This window comes from Centruroides vittatus, unplaced genomic scaffold, assembly GCF_030686945.1.
Source record: "Centruroides vittatus isolate TY-2023 unplaced genomic scaffold, ASM3068694v2 contig_879, whole genome shotgun sequence".
NCBI classification, from domain to species: Eukaryota; Metazoa; Arthropoda; class Arachnida; order Scorpiones; family Buthidae; genus Centruroides; species Centruroides vittatus.
Window position 1 is genome coordinate 519,086 of NW_027122571.1, and position 21,690 is coordinate 540,775.

Genomic DNA, 21,690 nt, shown 5'->3' on the forward strand with positions numbered 1-21,690 from the left:
AATTAGTCTGGAAACAGGGGAACCCAATTCTTGCAATCTGTGAAAACAGGTAAGGTTGACTATAACGTAATAATTTTAATCTTTGCTATCGTTACTTTTGCCCGAGCAACGCCGGGCCTATCTGCTAGTATTTATATATTTTTATTTACTTGTATTATTATACTTATGGGGGCCAGTTTAATTCAGTTTGCCAACGCTGGTAAAATTTTCCAGTTTACCACCAGCGATTTTAGTGTTACACTATTCTTCTTATTTAAATATGTACTTCTTGAGAAAAAATGTTTTAATGCTGAAATTGTCAGTTATAATACTGAGATTGTACCTGAGAAACAGTATGCCATATGCATTTAAAGTCTGATGACATTATTCATATTGTACTATTAACAAAATTGCACTATTTACAATGTTGTTAAAATAATAACTTCTATAACTTAAAATTTTACCTGCTCCTTCAACTTTGAATTATTCAGAGTCTACTACAGTGAATTTTAATACACAGTAAAACCTATGCAAACTGGAGTTTCACACAGTACTGAATATTTTTTTCCAGTTTGACAGGTTTCTGTTTTGAACATATTTTTTAACATATGAAATCTTTCCGTTCAAAAGAACTTCTTGCATTTAGATTTCCATTTTATTCAGGTTCAGTTTTGTACAGGTTTTACTGTATGTATGTGTATACACAGATTTCTGAATTGATGAAAAAACTGTAATTATCAGTTCAAATGCATTTTTGATTTTGAGTCATTTTCTACATTTCTGTGTATTGTAATTACTTTTTATTTCTTTTTTAATTTATAAAATTATTTTTCCTGAAATTTATATAATTTATGACTAAATTTAGACTAATTTTTTGTAGGCGACAATAGGAATAGATTTTTTATCCAAGACAATGTATCTGGAAGACCGTACTGTAAGTTTTATTAAATATTATTTTAAGTTTTATTATATTATTTTAAGTTTTAATTATATTGCAGTGTAAATTTTTATAAAATTCTAATTTTATATGTATGTATACAATAATTGTAAACATTAAGTAATAATTATAAACAAAAATTGTGTTCATAACTTAGCATTTAGTAACATGCATTTATAGAATTGTTAAATTAATAATTAATATATATTTTTAAATAAATATATATCAGAGAAAATCTGTAATATTACAAATAGTTATTATTAGAATTTATCAAGCTTTCAAATCAATGAAAGTTTGCAAAATTTTTTTTATAAATTATTGTAATTTCAGGCAGATAATTTATAGGTTATTTGTGTTCGAAAGATAATTTAAAAGGGGTTACAGATTATGCGAAGGGATGAATTATATGCCGATTCTAAATTTCAATCAGAAGTTAAAGTTGATTCACACTATACAACTGGCTAGTGGCAGGCAACTAATCCACCAGACTGACAATTCCTATATTTGCATGAAATGATACCAAACGGCTTTTTCTATTTATTTTTTCCTGAAAAAGGCCGATAAATTTGTGGCCAAAAACATTCAATCTGTAAGTTTTTACATTTATTTGCTGGAAAATTTGAGTTTAGGTGTGATTCACAACTCTATTTATTATAATTATTGGATAAATAAAATTATTCATAAAATAAAAATGATAAATTGTATTTATTTGTTTTTACACTTAATTTACATAATTGGGACAGTTCGTAAACATTTTCAAATTACAGGAGTGGCCAATGAATATGGGGATAAATTTCTTAATATTTTATAAGAATTTCTCAATAGCCATTTCCTGTAAGATTAAGTACCATCCCATACACACAAGGCATCTTCAAATGCATATTATTGAAGACAATACACAAGCCTGCACTTGTGTGTATATGCCATTGTACTAAGCTATTGTGTTTGCTATTGTGTTCTCAGATATTTAATATTTTACGTTTTATACAAATGTTAGTTTAACCTTTATTTAGTCAGAAATTGGTCTTTCTGGCAGGGCAGGCAGAAAGGGGAAATTTAAAACACTAGCCTCCACTACCGGTAGGATCCTCAGATCAGAAACAGTGACATGGAAAAAAATAGAAATCACATTTTATTATTAGCAGCAGCAAACAGTTTCATATACTTCTGTGTAACTTGTACAAAACGTAACAGATATGGCACATTTAATAAAGGCACATTTTTAGAGTGTCTTTATTAACAAGTGAACTTTGTACTGTTTAGCTATGTTATGGAACATTGATCTGATCAAAAGAAAATAAGTTACTTGAGGAGTCAGCATATATTAAAAACAGTAAAGATGCTTGTGACCAGATAGTATCTTTTGGGGCAGCTTGTTGACTAGTATGGAAAGCCATGCTTCAGATGGTACTGACTGCAGTCTGTTGGTTGAAGGCCCACACAGAACTACAGTAGGTCCACAAGATGAACAATACCATCTAGCTATTTTGTTGTTTCTTCCTGATATGGCAACAAATGATGCATTTTTTTTTTGTACACACTGATGTGTCATCAAATGATAGTGCTTTGAGTACTTGGCTTATAAGCTGTTGTATAGGTTCCTCTGGAAATAATATTGGAATGTCTACACCTTATCAGGAAAGCATTCTTTACCAAAAGCACAGTAAAACCCTTTTATCCAACCATTGCTAATTTAGACCTGCTGTGAATGTGTGTTAGCTGCTATGATTTGTCTGTGTGACTGTTTTTGTGTCATTATTAAATTTCCATTTAATTGATATTTGTGGCATAGAAAGAATGTAATTACAATAAAGAAATGCCAACCAACAACATTTCTTGCAATTTCTATATACAGGGTTCCTATGCACCTGCAAAGTCATGGAAGATCAGGGATTTTTATTAGTGTTCAGAAAAAGTCATGGAATGTCAGGGAATTTGCTTCCTTGGCTGCCTTGTTGAGTTTTTTTTCTGACAATATGAGCATTATTCAATAAGTTCTTAGAAAATCCAATAGATGGTGCTCATAGCATCGAAAATGGCTTGTTTTTAGTATGCATCATGACTCACTAGACAGCTATGAAAGTCTCAGTCATATCCATCACATAGTTTCATTTTTATTGTCGATTGAAGCAAGAAACTTTTGTTTATTTAGAAAAATGGAAAAAAGTGAGTTTCAAGTGGTGATTAAACACTTATATTTAAAAGGCTTAACACTGAAAGAGATCAAAGCTGAGTTGGATGAAGTTCATGACACATCTGCTTCTGTGTTTGCAACTGTTTACAATTGGGTAAATGAGTTTAAATGTGGCCGCTGATAATGATTTACAATCTTTATGATTAATACAGTTCTTTTTTAATGTAACTTTGAAAATTTCTAGAATTTCCAGAACTTTCGTATTCTTTGTTGAAGTTCAATTTAATTATGTTTTGTCAAATTTGGTTGTCATCCCCTGGTTTCCTAGTGTATAAGGTTAGATGCAACAGGTTTATTCTTTTCAATGTTATATTGATGCTCTTTGATTCTTTTATTGATGGATCTATCTGTAGTGCCAATATATACTAGTTCGCAATCAAATTTTCCATCTATGATCAGGATATGGTATACTCCTGGTGCCCAATTTAAATTTATTTGATCTTTCCCATTGCATAATATTTGGTATAACATGCTATTACATTTATAGGTGATCTTTGTGTCCACATTCTTTGCAATTTCTTCATATATTGATCTGAGTCTTGTATCAAAGTTAACTACTACATATCTGGACTCAGCTGGAGTATATCGTGTTTGTATAGTTCAGTGATTCTTAACCGCTGTGCTGTGAGATTTTTCAAGTGTGTTGCCACTGCAAATATCCATACATAAGAGATATCAGACAAGTAGTTTAATTGGTTCTACCTTCCTAGGGTGCATTTGGAAATTTTAACAATGTTACTGGTAACTGCCAGTAGTTACCAAGGCATTTAGAAAATGTGACCTAAATAACCAACTGCATTTAAAATCATTATTATGATGTCACCAGTTGTCCTGTAGTACTTACCAAAGTAACCGTGTGTGCCACCAAATTTTTAAATTATTAAAAATGTACCATGATGAAAAAATGGTTGAGAATCACTGGTATAGTGCTATTAAACTGTGATTGCAATTTTGTTTTTGGATGTAATTTTGTGTTATATTATGCACCGGGTTTTTAGAGTAATCACGAAAAATTGTCACTTTTTCAATGTGTTTGAGTTCTTTATTTGTCTAACATATTAATGCAATGCATAAATGTCTGTCTCACTAAAACCTTGAAGGCTGCTGTTTTGCACAAGAACAAATTGTTGGAACACACTGGTATATGCCTCCTTCCTGAGATTGAATAAAAAAAATTAAGCTACTTGGACCTCCATCTGAAAGAGAAAAGCATTCATTAGCTGGCTAAGAGCCATGAAAGGTCATGGGTACTAAAATCATTCCAGTCAGCACCATGAGTTACCAGTATGGTCATAACTAAATTAATAGCTCTGGAAGCAAACATCAGATGGTGGTCCAAGTAATCTAATTGGAAATGCATCCTCATGGTTACACAAATCAAGAACCTTTAAACACCATTAACATAATTTTAGTGGAAACATCAAACAAATATTTTTGACCTTATCCAAGGTCTGCTTCATGTTTTCAGAAAACAAATTCCAAAATGTGATTAGCTTCAGTAGTTAGAAAAGAAGATAGTTTTAATCATCCTCATTGTAAGCATGAGTTGTAGGTTTGAGTCCCGATCCAATCCAATTCTTTTGTTTCAGCAATTCTAAATTAAAATTCTTAGGACTTTATTCATCACTTAATTTGCCTTAAATATTAAAAACAAATAGCAACTTATTTTGTGCTTTGCCTTGTTAGTTATGTTTTAGATATTTTTAGTAAATTCAAACAAGGAATATGAAAGAAAATTTTTAAATAAATCAAAATTATTAAATTTTATCAGTTATCAAATAATTGTATTCTAAAATTATCTGCTTTATTTTAATTAGGTTCGTTTGCAGTTATGGGATACTGCTGGACAAGAAAGATTTCGCAGTCTCATTCCTAGTTACATTCGAGATTCTACAGTTGCAGTTGTTGTTTATGATATCACAAGTATGTTGATTACATATTTTAAATTAAAATATATTTTGAAGGCCTTTGTATTATCATGATAATTCATTTGTATTGTTAAATTTAAAGATTTTTTAAAAATATTTAAAAAACTATTCATATCATTAAATAATAATATAAAATATTAAGATTAAATTTTATGTTTTACTGATAGTAACAAAATATATAAAAATGTACTAAATATTATGAATTTAAGTAAATTTTTCAGAATGTAGAAAATTTTACATAATATTTAAAATGAAAATTTTGTTTAAAAAACAGGTACAAATATACCACATTTTAATAATTATTAGGTTGAGTCATAAATAAGTTCCGTTTTCTAAACTGAAATTTATTTGCCAATAAAATGTACAAAAATAGACTTTAATCTAACACATATTCACCATCATTATTAATGACTTCTTGCCATTTTTCGGGCAACTTGTCAATTCCCCTTGCATAAAATTCTGGTGGTTTTGAATAAAAAAACTCCTGGATGAACTCCTGGACTTGGTCATCATTTTGGAAGCATTGCCCTTGTAAAGCATCCTGCAGTGCCCGAAAAAGATGGAAATCTGTTGGTGCCAGGTCCGGTGAATATGGTGGATGAGGCAAAACAGACCAGCCAAACTCCAAAGTTTTTTCTTGTGTAATCTTCGCTTTGTGTGGCCTTGCATTGTCATGCAATAAGGTGATCTTTTTTCTGTTAACAAGTGCAGGACGCTTTTCACGAAGTTTTAGCCGAAGTTGCTCTAACTGTTGTATGTATACATTTGCAGTAACAGTTTCATTGCGTGGCAACAACTCAAAATGGATAATTCCTCGACAATCCCAACATACACATAACAAAATTTTCCTTCCATGCACACTGGGCTTAGGGTCTGGTTGTGGCTGATAATTTTTGTCAACCCATTGTCTTTTTCAAATAACATTTTTGTATGTGATCCACTTTTCATCTCCCGTAACAATTTTATCCAAAAAAGATTCCTTTTTTGCCAAGAAAGCAAGGTAGCAGCTATCGACCTTCTGTCAGCTTTATTCTGTTCACTGAGGTTATGTGGAACCCAAACTCCCAGCTTGCTTACTTTTCCTAGTTTTTGGAGGTAACGATTGATGGTTGATTGGGATGTGTGCAGTTTCTCTGCTAACTCCGTCGTCGTTTGCCGTGGATTCTGCTCAATCAGGACCTTTAAAACGTCGTCGTCAAAGTCTGAGGAGCGGCCTGGTCTTTCTTCATCTTTTAAGCAGAAATCACCAGAATGAAATTTTGTAAACCACTTTTGAACTGCTCTGTCTGAAATTACACCACTGCCGTAGACATTGCAAATCTTTTTTGCTGTTTCTGTAGCGTTATTGCCGAGTTTAAACTCCCACAACATGATATGGCGTATATGCACTTTCAAATGTTCCATTTTAAATGAATTCAAAAATAATTTTTTATTACATTATTGACACTTCAGTGTTAAAATTTACATTTATAGACCATTTGCTAATAGCCACTAATAAAACTCAGTTGAAGCAACACAACATCTGGCAAGTATTTGACAGTCATTTACACTTACTCGCTAACGGAACTTATTTATGACTCAACCCAATAGATGATGTTTTAAACTATTTTATTTCAATATATTTAATTAATTATTTCAAAGGTAATTTATAATAATATTTTTATTGATTCTAAGTCTTTAATTAAATTTATATTAATTATAAGACATAGTTATAGGAATTTCTTATAAGTGGGGTATGCTAGAATGAATGTAATTGGTTCTAGAATCTTGTTCATTTTAGCATACATTGAAATATATTTAGATGTAATCTGGTCTAAGTTCACTGGCTAGAGCAAAGTTACTATTTAACATAACCATTTCAACATGAAAAATATAAAACAAAATCAAAATTGTGTGTAAAAATAATATAAAATTAATTTATTTAACTTTGAAACTTACATGTATAGTGTATAATCTGTTATGTGATATTACAGTATGAACTGCTTAATCTAGGTATTCCCTTTGTAACCTGTGCATTTTTTATTTCTTCCTTAATTTTTAAAATTATACTGATCATTGATTTAGCCATACTGTATTCAGCATTCAGATCTCCTCCACTTTTCTCATTTTCTTGCTTGTAAATTATTATTTTCTTAATATTTAAGTTAATTAGCATTCTCATTCTATTTTGTTGGCTCATGGCTAAAATTATATAACAGAATGATTTAAAAAATGTAGTTTTATTGCTAAAGATGCAAGTAAACAGATATTTCACAAATTATAATAAAAACAATGATTATTGCTCTAATCAAGGTGGGAAAACCTGGACCTGTCACACATGTGCATGATTTGTATACTACATTTGTTGTAGCATACCTCACTGCATTCAAAAGATTAAAAATAACTTCATCTTAGAAGAATAAAACATAGTAAACTTTTTAAATTAATTGGACTGAAACTAAAAGAATAATCTTTATACTTCAATAAATATAAAAACTAAAAATACAGTTTATATGCATATATAATGTATTAATGCATGGCTATATTAAATACATGTATTATATTTTCTTATAATTATTCTTTTTTATATAAAATTTAACATATTTGTTTAACTACTAATTTTAGTGCAATAATGAATTTTAAGCATTCATCAAAAATTTTTCATTCAGCTATCTTCATTGAAACGATCAAAAACTTATAGTGCTTAATTATTAATAATGATTTTTTAGATGCTAATTCATTTCATCAGACTTCCAAATGGATAGATGATGTCAGGACTGAACGTGGAAATGATGTGATAATAATGTTAGTAGGGAATAAGACTGACTTAACAGACAAGAGGTAATTTTAAATTATACTGTATTTCTTCTCATTAGTTGGCATGCTGATTTAAAGTAATCAACTTAGCATGCTGAGAAATCTTTAATATTCATTAGCTGTATCAATTTGGGCTAAACCTAATTATAATGTAAGCATATTTAGACTTTAAAGAAAATATTCACTATTTTATTTGCAATAAATTTATTATTAAATTTCAAAACATTTTTAAATTACTTATAATAGTGTTTCCCAACCTTTTTAAATTAACAACACACTTTGAATTTAACTAGATTCTTGCAGCATACTTTAATTTTTAAAATAAAATATTTAAAATTCTTTTCTAATTAAAAATTTGTCCATTTTATTACTGCTTAAAATTTAAAATAAACTACAATTGATTTTGAAAAATTTTGATAATGCAGAAGTTAAACTTACCAAGACAAAAACTCACAATATACAAATATACTATAAAAATAAAAAGACTATTTGAATCAATGCATAAAGTGCTAGTATCAATCTTTAAGCTGTTAGCTGCAATGTGTATAGAAGCTGCAAAGAGTATGCATAAACACATGCAACTGCTGTGAGATGCTGCAAATTTTGCAACAATAGGCATTTTTTTTAGTGAATATCTTTGATTGGCTTGTGATAAAAAGATGAAAGATAAATGAACTTTTAGAAAACAGCTTATTCAAAATTTTAAAGTATTTAATATTTCCATAACATACTTGAGGCACTCTCATGACACCCAATTGTGTCACAGTACACAGATTGGGAAACAGTGACTTATAATAATTCCATTATCTTATAGAGAGGTTTCAAGCTTTGAAACGAAACCAATTTGTTTCAAGTAATCATGAACGGTTCAATTTAACAAATTGAATCTCTTAGTGATTTCACGTGTTGTTATTCAGCAGTTTGCTTCAATCAGTACCTTTATTTTGTTTTCATTTGCTTCAACTGGCCATCCAGAACGTGCTGCATCTTCAATATTGAAATTGCCAGGATGAAATTTTGTGAACCAGTTTTGGCACTGTCTTTCTCTCAACACATCATCTTTATACATGTACTGTACCACAATATTTTTCTTGCTTGAACAGTGTTTTAATTTTTTTTGGTAATAAAAAAGCAAAATAGGTCGAAAATGATGCTTTCAATTTTCCATATTTGATGGGATACTGGGGGAAAAAAAACAATTGTACAGAATCAAAAAAAAATTTTTTATAAATAAGCCTTAAAATGTCAGCTGCCAAAATATATAATGAAAATGGGGTTTAAAATGAAATTGGCTGGTAAAAATACAACTAATTCCTCTAGTAATAAAAAAACGAAATTACTTTCCGAACAACCCAATATATTTGTATTGAATTTGACAAATTCAGGAATTAATAAATTAAAAGTGTATAATAATGATTCATTAAATTGTATTGAGTTACTAAGTTGGTTGGTTGGTTAACTTAATTAATGATTATAATTTGTCTCAACAAATACATAAGTTAACAGGTATTATTATTTTAAACTAAGTATCCATTTGAGGTCTTTGGGCTAAAAAGATAACTGTGCTTGATGTATTGATAAATAACTATTTTAAAATAAATTGATTTAAACTGGAGTGCATAATATTTCCATAATTAATTCATACATTAGAATCAAGTTATTTCTTATCTAAATCATGTTTTGCTAAGCTTTATAAATTTAATTAAACTAGACTAAATTATTTTTTGCATTATATGCTCCATTTAAAATAATTCGATATTATTCATTAGTGTTTCAGTATAAATTGAGAAATTATTAATGCTTGAAAGACATCAATAAAAAGTATTAGTTTAACATTCATTAACTTGATAAGTCAAAATACATTAAATTTCAGTTTTGTTATAATTAGATGTATATATCTAATTGCAGTATATATATAAAAATTTGTTGTAGAATTATAAGATGCCTTTCCTATACTTACTCCATAGGTATAGAATATTTTTATTAAGACAAATGGATAATTTTCTTAATAAATTGTCTTTTTTTACTGAAATGATTTATCAGTGCAATTTTAATGTTTGCCAATTATAATTATTATAGAAATTAAAATTTTTGAAATAAAGAAGTTTAATTTTAGTTTTAGCATGCTAATAATTTTAAGAATCTAACACATTTAAGAATGTAGTTATCACATTATTTAGTAATAGTTTTATGAATATGCAAATTTACAAGTTTTTCATTATGTTAGATCAGATTACTATCTTTAGTGTCGGTATACTACAATGTTGCTTAATACTCCATACAAATTGATTAATAACATGTTTATTGTATGGAAAATAAATTATTTTATTTTTTAATAGATAATGAATTTAAATGATAAAATAGATGAGTTAATTTCATTTATAATCACAATACCAAATCATTATGTATATAAAAAGTTTAACAAAAGTAGGAAAAATTTTAATATGAATGTAAGAAACTTTTTGATTATTTGCAAACTTTATTCCAGAATTTTATACAGAATTGTTGTTAATTTCATTTTTAGTAAATTAGGAAGATATTATTTAAAAACACCATCTAATATAATAATACTTAAAATTTTTACATTTCAGGAATTGTATGGATTTCTTATCCTAGTTTATTTTTAGAATATTTCTTTTACTCCATGAAATTTCATGGGGTAAAAGGAATATTCTAAAATAAAGAGTTTAAATTAAAAATGATTTAAAGTTTGCATATTAAACAAATTATTAAATTGGAAATAAAAATGATAATATAAAATTTCTATTTTGTATTGCATAATTCCAAATACTGAATTCTTGCATTTTATCTTAGGATTTATAATATAATTAATGTAGGAAAGATTAAAATTTCATTACAACAAATTCACCTAACAATTTTTAACAATTGCTAAATATTTGCCTGAAATTCTAAAAGTAATTGATTGATTTATTTTTGAAATGTACTAATTGAATTTATTCAGCATGCCACTAATATGGAATAATAAATTATTTTTCTGTGTTTTGACTAAATTTACAGTGTTTATTTTTGAAATATTATTTTTCTATTTACAGAAATTTTAATTAATAAATATTTAAATTGAAGTTGTTTTTAAAATTGCAACATATTTAAAAATATATAGGCTTTTACCCAAAAATCTGCACAGACTTTAATAGCATTTTTCAATAATTTCACAAGTGCACAAGATAGATGCTATCTTGTGCACTTGTGAAATTATTGAAATTCGTTATCCATTTTTTCTGGAATGTTCTTGATTTCATTTATCAAAATAGATTACATAAATAATGTTTAATTTTTATAAATGGAAGCATTAAATGAATTATATCAAAGAAATGTAATTGGCTGAAAATTGATGGAAGTTAATGTGCTGGAACAATCACTATTTTACCAAAGAAGGGTTAGATATGGATCTTTCAAATGAGTTTTTGCTGAAGGTTCAGCAAAAACTTAGAGTTTCAGCTTCTGTTTTGGCTGGCAATTAGTCCAAAAGGATATTTGCAGGACAAAGGATGGCTTTTCATTATCAAATAAGTGTATAGCAACAAATGCATTCAGAAGAACCTAGTCCCTAGTCATGCATTCAGAAGAGCCTAGAACACCTTTCTAAAGAAATACTACCCTGACCAATGATATGTCTTCTAGCCAGATAACCACAATCCATTATGCTCATGACAAGTTGCCAAGTTGGACCATTACAGAATTTTATACATCTCCCCATGAATCCAACATTTCAAACATTCTGTAACAGATAAATTAAGAGATTTTGGTACCAACTGAAACAAAAAGCTTATGAAAATGGTTGGGAAGCTGGTTAGTAAGGAGTTGGAAATGGAATTAAGGCTAAACTTCACCACTTTAAAACTGACCACTTCTGGAGGTTAATGGAAATGGAATGGCTTAGGATTAAAGTTCAAATGGCAGCCAATTGCTATTCTGACCATCTTGTCCTTTTGAACAACCTAAAGAAACCTTACTTTAAAATAAATAAAGAATTTTAAACAACTTTGAAATTCATGCAGATTTTTATGTGAACTCTCAGTTATTATTGGGTCGTTGCAAATGAAATGACCGTGTTTTAAAATTCAAACTTTCCAGCCTTGTAGTTCAACTTTTGTTCATGTGAACAAAAGTTGAACTACAAGGTAGCAGGTTTGCAGTTGGTAGAGCACACATAATATGTGAATTTTAAAAATGTAATCTCATTTATATTATGAAGTTCCACATGTTTAAGAGTACTTTTTCTGACAGCATGGAAAAAAGGAAATTGAATAATTTTTTTTTTTTGAGAACAAGCAAGGACATAATGCAGCTGAAGCGACCCAAAATACCAATAAAAGTTTTCGTGAAAGTTCTGTGAGTGAGCAGATCAGCAGGCATTGATTCAAAAAATTTCATTCCAGGAAAACACATTTCAAAAATCAAAATTGAAGATCATCATCAAATCAGAACATCACTTGACTGTCTGGGAAATTGTGGAAAGATTGAACATACTGGACATTATTCAACCATTCGTCGACATCTAAACATGTTAGGGAAAGTCAAGAAGCTCAACAAATGGATACCATACGAACTCAATGAAAGAGATAAGGAGCCTCATTTGGAGGTCTTCAGTTCTTTATTTGTCACAAAAATGAAACTATTCAAATGAAATTCTTTCCTAACCACCTTATTCTCCAGACTTTTTGCCAACAAACTATCACTTTTTTTTTGTACATTTGGACAGTTTTTTGGCAAGGAAAGTCTTCAAGGAAGAGGACACAATAAAAAGTACTTTAATGATTTTTTGGCTTCTCAATCTTGCGATTTCTATCAAATTGGCATTAATGCATTTCTATTGCATTGGAAAAAGTGTACTATGTTGATGGAGACAATTTTGAATGACTATAAGTTTTAAACTAAATTAATAAATGTTCAAAGTCAGAAGTAAAAATCAGCCATTTCATTTGCAACAACCTAATTCTAAATCTTTTAAAATATTAAATAATGTATATTGAATATTCTAATTTGTATTATGTATTAGTAATTCTACATAATATAATAGCGAGGTTGAGGCCGAAGTTTTAAATATGAAAATGTCTACATTGGATGTTCGGCGCCACTTTCCTGTAAGCCTAGAAATTTGACAATGGCATTTGGAATGTCGAACATGATTCCACTGACTTTCCAAACACCATTGTCAAACTTCTAGGCTTACAGGAAAGCAGCGCTGAACATCTGACGTATATGTTTTTGCATTTAAAACTCGGCCTCAACCTTGCTAATTAGAAATAATAATTTAATTTGTGTGTGTGTGTTTAATAATTTAATTCTTTGTAGACAAGTTACTACAGATGAAGGAGATCGTAAAGCTAAAGAATTGAATGTCATGTTTATAGAAACAAGTGCAAAATCTGGCTATAATGTAAAGCAGGTAAATATATTTATTTACTCTTTATGAACATATATAAAATTACATAAAAATAATTTTAAAAATTATTTTATAGTTATTTCGTAGAGTGGCAGCTGCATTACCTGGTATGGATAATACAGAAAGGACAAAGGAAGATAGTATCCTTTCTTTTTGCTTCATAATCTTCTGACATCTCATGAAGTAAAAAGTAAGACTTTTTGAATAAATGATGTAAAAAGTAACACATTTTGTATAAACTAAAACAGCACCCTTTTTTTTTATTTTGCAACCTTTTGTTGTTTTAATATAATGCCTGGATAATAATTAGCTGAGCATGCCAAAATTTATTTAAATAAATAACAGTTAAAAAAGCTAGCTATTTTTTTATTATATGATTAAGTTGCCTGCTTCCTTATACATTTCTAGTTTCCCCTTTTTTGTTTTTGCTATTTTCCTTGACTATCATTTTCAGTTGTTGATGTTGATCTGAAAGATGCACCTTGTGAACCTTCAAAACCAGAAGGAGGATGTGTGTGTTAGGACTAAAGTTTCCAGTGCAACAGGTGATAAGTGGATAAAATAATGCTAACTGCCTCACCCCTGGTTTTGATTTTAAGGCATTGTTGTGTAAAACGTGTTCATCATGTTTTTGTATAATTTATTGTGAATGTAATTTATCAGCTATGTATGCTGTGATATATCAGCCTGCATGATGCTAATTGCTGACTAGTTGCATGATTATTGTTTGATCCTTTATTTTTGATACCATTTGAACTGCATTACATAAGCTTGCACCAGTTTAAAGTTGGATAAATATGATGGAACTGAGAAAAATTTGCAAAAAAGTAAATGTAATAAAATCTTTCACTTTTTTTAAATCTTGTTGAAATCATAGAAAATGTATGTATGTAAATGTCAGATAAATACATCAATTAAAATGTTTTAAATATTTGTAATTTATATATATATATATCATTCCTAAAATTTTTGCTTTTCTACTTTCCTAAAATTTTTCTACTTTTGCATTCTTGTTAAATATATTTCACTTAATGTGATTATTTTTTATTCATTAAAGTCATAAGTTTTATATTTATCTGAAGATTAATAACAAAGCAATAAGTTTTCTGTAAATTTTATTACTGTGTAAGGTAATTTTTTTATTAATATTTATACAAAATTAAACTGGTTTGGTTTATATTTGTTAAAATATATTGTTCAAATGAAATAAATAAAATGTAAATTTTCAATGTTTTACAGAAAGTAATTTAGCACTTTGTAGGTCTTCAGGATTTTGTTGTACAGTTTTATCATCATTGTTCTAATAGATCAAACTAAGTGTCTTAAAATATTTTATACCAAAGTCAATATATTACTGAAAATTTAAATTTTAGATTCTGTGCTATTTAAGTTTTTCAATTGCTTTCTGGTAATCTAATATTCTATGTATCAAACAGCATATCTCAAAATAGTTGTAATTTTGAATAAAAATGCAGAATTTTGTTCAGAAATAATTTTAATGTTTTATTCGGTAATTTCTAACATTATGTTGTACTAATTTTTTAGTTATAATAATAATTTAAATATATGTTGTTAAGAGTATTTGAAATTTTTATCAGAAACAGTAGTAATCACTTTAAAGATGTATACAAAAGAATATTATCTTTTAATATCTATTGTATTGGAATAGTTTTTCAACTATAATTTAAATTATACTGTTAAATAAATGAATCATATGAAATTATGTTTAGCAAATATTAAACTAATGGTTAAATAAAATATATCATCTACTTTATAGTCAACAATATATTAATAAATAACTGCTCTCTAAACCAAAAGCATTTATTTATTAATATGTTATGAACTATTTACAATTTATTAATTCCTAAAAGTCATCAAAAAGTGCTTTTTATTTATTCCAGTCAAAATTAAAAGTATTTATTTATTAATATATTATAAATTTATTAATGGATCTCTAGCATGCCTAGCCTTTAGTTGTTTGTTAATATAATAATTAGACATTCTTTATTGATGATTAATAATTTCTAAATAACTATAGATAGCAAAGGAAATTTGATGATTGTCAAATCAAAGTATGATTGATAGTAAAATATTTGTTTGAGAATCAATAAGTTTGAGTTGTTGTTTTAATCATTTATATTTTTATATATACATATATATATATATTTAATAATCTATCAAACTTTGGAATTTACATATTCCTAGTTTATTAAATTTTGAGAATGCATTCCAATGAAAGGATTGAATTAAAATATTGATTTTAACAATTTTCTTGAAGTCTTAATGCAAACATTTTTAGTAAACACACACAACTGTCTTGACAAAAATATGGATATGTTAATTTTATGAAAATTCTGTTTAATAATCTAAAATTCTTGCCATAATAATAAATATGTTTATAAATATAGTTTTTATGTTTTGATGAAGTACGAAATGATTATAAGTGAATACAAAATCAAAATATTTTTTATAAAAAATTAATGGAAATATAGGTTTGTTTACTGTTAACATATTAATACAATTTTAAAAAATGCTGCCTTTTGTTATATGTATCTATTAATCCTGGTATTTTCCATATTCGGATGACATTCGGATGACATTTTGATGAATAAGAATTTATAAAACTTTTCTCCATTTGTATCAAAATAACTAGTTTACTTTATCTGAAAAATTAATTTTATGTAAATGTAATTTTTTCAATATGCTCTTATCTGTAAAAATAGTAATAGATTAAAATTCCTTAGAATTCTTGGGCAATGCAGTAGCTAGACAGGTGCGATGAGCGCATAGGCACAAATTCTATGAAAAAAGGGCGTACTAAAATGTGATATCAAAAATGATCAGTATTATGTTTTAATTTTCAAATTTTGGAATTTTGCTGCTGTGGGGTTGATTCCAAAATGTATTTTGGTTAAAGTTAAAACTTGACTGACCATTTTTATCATATTTGTTTTTATATTTTTCCAAAAACTGGTGTGGCAAAATAAATTCTTGCACAGGGCTAGTTACAGCACTGTTCTTGGAATTATTATAAAATGTTTTTTTCTGTTTAAACTTATAAAAACATGAAAAATTAATTTAAAAAAATATTAAATTTAGATACACAATCTGAATACACACAGAAATTTTCTGACATGTTCAGTTTTTTGTTGATTTAGTTATTTTTTTTAATGAATTAAGTTTGAGTATTACTACAGATTTTGATTGCAGGATTTTTAATACAATTAAACCTGTCTATCTCAAACATGTTTATCTTGAAAACCCCTTTCTCAAAATTTATTTTTTCCCCTGCATTTTTAGCCTAAAGTCAATATATTTTTCATGTGTATCTCAAATAATTTTCTCCTGAAACCTCTATATCTCAAATTATGAACTGAAGTGTTAATTACAAATTCAAAGCTACATTTTGATAGCATAAATTTCAGTTGAGAAACATCTCTTGTAACACAGTTCATAGTTACAATTAATGTTGCTTTTCTCTAATTGGCTATGACTTTGACTTGTGTCTTATTGGTTGAGGGAAGTCAGGCATCAGAAACTATTGACAACTATTTCTGTTAAGATATGTCAAAAAGTTTTATTTATACCTAATACAGCTATGTACTGTACTGTACTTGCTATTGTTTTTATAAAATAGTATACCTCCAATCAAACCTATTAACCTATTACTGCTAATTGCATATTGTTATTGTTTATTGGAATCTCTATATCTCAAAACTTGTCTTTCTTGAATTTTTTCTTGTTCCTATGAGATTTTGAGATAGACAGGTTCAACTGTATTTAGAACATTGCTAATATATAGCTAATCTTTTTATCATTCTATGCACAGTAAACTAGAACTTATACAAAGTTTTACAACATCTTTCTTTTTTTTTCTAGCACTTTCTTTAATTTAACTAACATTTTTGGCCATTTTAAATGGCCAAAAACATTAAATTAATGAAAGTGCCAGAAAAGAGAAAGAAAAAAAATTCACATCATCTATCTTGTTACATTTCAAGTATCTAATACAGTTGAATCTTTTTTAATTCAAACACCAGGGGCGTTTGAAAGATTTTGAAATATATACAGTTTTGAAAATTAGAAACTTGCAAAAAACTAGTTTAATGTTTGGCAGTATTCCTTATTAGCAAAATCATATTTTCTATACTTTCTTTTTACTTTAATCACTACAACTTTTTTTTTTTTTTTTTAGCTAAAGATAAACTTGTATATCCTCTATTCTTAAACATCATAAAAACACAGCAAAACAACTCCACTGTCCAAAGTGGCATGCTAGAAAAGTTTGCCTGGCATAACTATTTGTAATAATAGAATGTTACAACAATTCTTCAATATGAAATATTTCAAAATCAGTTTAACAAAGTAATTTTGAGAAAGTGATGTAAATATTACTTGTTTTGATTTCAGTTTATATTAAGTTTCATTTTTATTCAGGTTTTATATTCAATTCATCATAATTGAAATGTAGATGATCTTTTTAAAATTTATTTTAATTAAAGTATATTCAAGGTTTCCTATCTCTGGTCTAGACTTAAATGTCAATAAAACTGAAAATCATAACACTTTCACATCCAGAGGTTTACAGAGTATGTGCATTTTAGGGAATCCTCGAAATTCATGTATTCTATAAATTAGTTGATCACATGCTAGATTTCATTTTTAAAATATAAAATATACTAGCTTTAAATTATCCAGATTTATACTAAAAAATTTGAATTAACTGTAATTTTTAACACTGATTTAAAGATGAATGTCAAGAGGAAATAGATGTAATTTATCTAATAATTCAAATAAACTGGATTCGATTATGTTTATAAAAGAATGAGATTTATCATCAGTAAAAAATTCTTCCAAAAATAGAATTAAATATTTAAAATAAAATTGTTTCTTATTCTGGAATATTGATTCAAAAAAATTAATAAAAATGAAATTTATGCTTAGAAGATTAAAATGGTGAATATTTATGGTGATTTGATTTGGTTTGGTTTGTTACTTGTTCTTATTTTTTAGGTAAAATTGAAATATATATCTTTTTAATTTCAAAATAATTTCTTTTTAAAACCTTTCTATTTTCAGTAAAACATAAAAAATATTAACGTGTTCCAACAAACATTTTCGTACCTCTGTCGAGAACTGCTTCAGGTTCATTAATGTTCTAAAATTGGAATGCGCAGAGTTTAAAAATTAACTGCCAATCAATACAGGTGTTCGAATTATTTGATATAAATTAATTTGGCTATTTATGCTCCTCCCCATTAGTGATAGGTGATAGTTCAAAATAATTATCAACATTTCAAAATGCTGAATAAAATTTTTCCACAAAATAATTAAAACCATAAAACTGCTGTTTCAATACAATATTAGCTATTATAAACAATGAAAATTTCTTTAATTCTTTATGCCATACAATTAAATTGCATCTTTTCTTTTGAGTGAAAAGTAGTGACCCTCTACTTTTAAATTAGTCTGTGCTTTCTATGAAATATTCATTGGCATTCAGACATTTATTCCTCTGTGCTTGAAGTTTATGTGATATCTTACTGGAAGAACAACTTTGGTTGTGCTCTAAATTATTTTGTTATAGTAATTTTCAATTCTTTGTCTGATGTAAAATGATGTTCATTGATGACTTTTTTGTGTGGGCCAAAAACATGTTAATCAAAAGGCAATAAGTTCTGTGTATACATTGATGTTCAAGCACATACCAATGAAATTGGATTAATTTGTCATGCACAACATGCAGTAATGGGAACGTGTGTGTTATCATGTGAAAAGCTGATGCTGATGGTGAGCTTTTACAGTTTTTGGGCTTCATGGTAGCATTTAAGTGGTCAAGGATGGTATGATATCATGCAGAATTGATAATATCCTCTTTCAGAATGTCAAGAAAAATCAGGCCCTTCATCAAAGAAAACACAGTTATCATGACCTTGATTGTGCCTGTGCAGATCTTCCAAAAAAAAAAAGAAGTGCATTTTACTTCTTGAAAGAGGTAACGTATATGCCTCCATTTCTTGGATTTCACTCTTTATTTGAGGCTGTAACGAAGACATCAGGACTCATCCCCATGTTAGTCCACTGAAGGAAGACACTCCCATCCTCAGTTTAACAATCTAAATGCTTGAAGGACATGCCAATACATTTTATCTTCTGCCCTTACATTAACTCTTGGGGAATCTACTGCACAGAACTTTTTTCTGCAGCCAAGTGTTTGTATTCCTCTCTGGATGCTATCATGGCTGATGGAGATTCAGAAGCTAAGCTTTAGACACTCGCATACCAGTTTGCATGAATGGCTTCATTCATTTCCTGTCACCCTTTTTTAAAGTCCAGTGCTTAACAGTAGGATAGACAAGCATCTCCGTTCGCAATTAACATTTGTTGATGGATTTCTTTTGCAGAGCTGTCCTTAGCACAGTAAAATATGACTAACAAACATGATCTACCAAATGTAACTATCATTTGTTTTTCTGCTGTTGTGGAATAGAGATGCAAAGAATGGTTGACAATAAAACACAGAGACTAAACTTTTAATCCAGAGAGATCATAAAGTTATTGGCATCTTTTTCTGTACAGATGACACTAGTACTCATTTTTTCAGTTCATTCCAAGTATATTTTACAATGTGTACTGTCTAAATTTCAAAAAGTTTCAATTACAGAAAATTTATGATAAAAGAATCATTTTCAAAATGTTTTAATAATTTTTATAAAAATGTTATGAAAACTTTAATACTCAACAGAATAAAAGTTATGGAAACTATCATAAAAATTATAAATTAATTCTACTAGATAAGATAATTTATAATAAATTAATTCAGTGTGTCCCACTTAAAATCAGCCTAACTGAGACGACGAAACACTGATGTAAATTTTATTGAGGACATTTAAAAGGCAAGGTGTATGAGACTGAACCCGGAACTATATGTAAACTGAAGGAAAGTATTCTCAAAAGCATTGAAATTATCTGCATCACTATTATATATACAGTCAGTCTGAACTTAATCACACATACACAAAGATGCACAGATACACAAGCACACCACTTTAGCATCATCTAAGTTTCTCTACATTTACATAACATTAAAATAAAGTTTTCAATGAGTGTCCTTTACCTAAATTTATTTATAACATTTCCAGTGAGTGGGCTGATTTTTATATAGGGCACCCTGTATAAACAAAAAATAATAAGCATTATAAATTTAATTTTGCCATGAATAATAATATAGTAGTGCATATACTATAAAACAATTGTTCTGCAATAGTTTTAAAATTAAATCTTTAGACATTATTTTAGCAAATTTGTAATATTTATGAAAATTCAATGTCTATAAAGGTAATGTTTGTTAATGAATTTATTGTGATTCTAATGAAATAAATTGGTTCGTTATTTTAAGAAATTAATTTTAAATTAAACAAACTTTTCTTAAAAAACTATATTCTTGATTTTACAGAGTTATTTCCATTTTATTTACAGTCAGTAAACAATATATTTGTTTGTAGATTACACTACTTATTGTTTATGATTAAAGATAATGAATAACATTAAAAAAAAAATACAAAATCATGAAAATAACTTTTAAATTTAGGGGATTTGTTTAAAATTTTTTTTAATTTATTGTAACTTAAAATAACAAAATCTAAATAATATATTTATATATATATTATATATATTCCATCTTATATCTTCCATCTATATATATATTTATATATATATAGATGGAAGTGCTTTTCAAAGATTTTTTTCAGTGTTTAATGAGACATTATGCATGTTTAAACATTGTTTTTATTTATTTATATAAGTTACTTTTATGTAGTATGTAGGACATTTTACTTATTCCTTTGGTGAACAGCCTGAATTTGAAAAAGAAAGTAATCTTTGTCCAAAAGCAGCTGCTGCTGTTCTTGAAGCATAGAAATCATAATATATTTTCAGTCCTTTAAATTTAATATAAGAATCTGATATATCATTTAGGAATTGATATATAACATATACAATAAACATATTTTACCAGAAATTAAGATCAATTTTTAACATCTTTTAATCTTAAATTTTAGGTAATATCCTTTAGTTCTAAATCTTGGGTAATAATGTCAGTTTATTACATGCATTATTTATCTGGCTTCAATTTAACATAACTGTACATTAAATTTTGAAATTATATAAATGTAGTACAAGTGATCCTCAACTTTTAGACAGCTTGCCCTTTTATACATGATATTTTAATATCTTTAATTTGCATTTTGTATGCCAAAATTTGCACTACTTGTACATTTTTCCGCCAACAAACACAATTTTGCATTATGATGTGGTGGCACTTTGTCTGTTTTCTGCTTAATCTATGGTTTTAACATTTAAAACAATTTTTATGCATTGTAATATACGTTTATATTCATTGTGTAAAACTAAACTCTTCCCAAATTAAAAAATTTTAGTTTTTTTCTTT

The 21,690-nt window shown here is 27.7% G+C and overlaps 1 protein-coding gene across 2 annotated transcripts in view; it reads left to right on the forward strand.

Moving 5' to 3' along the window:
- Positions 1-21,690, forward strand: part of LOC136983224 (ras-related protein Rab6) — a 54,186-nt gene that overhangs the window by 27,208 nt on the left and 5,288 nt on the right. The window contains exons 3-8 of one of the 2 annotated variants that reach the window (XM_067279908.1): positions 860-913; positions 4,928-5,033; positions 7,747-7,858; positions 13,151-13,244; positions 13,318-13,381; positions 13,696-14,734. In XM_067279908.1, the coding sequence (XP_067136009.1) occupies positions 860-913; positions 4,928-5,033; positions 7,747-7,858; positions 13,151-13,244; positions 13,318-13,381; positions 13,696-13,763 (498 nt within the window). In that variant the 3' untranslated portion in view covers positions 13,764-14,734. Of the gene's footprint in view, positions 1-859; positions 914-4,927; positions 5,034-7,746; positions 7,859-13,150; positions 13,245-13,317; positions 13,382-13,695; positions 14,735-21,690 lie in introns of those variants that run through there. The other variant, XM_067279907.1, reaches the window with a different exon arrangement.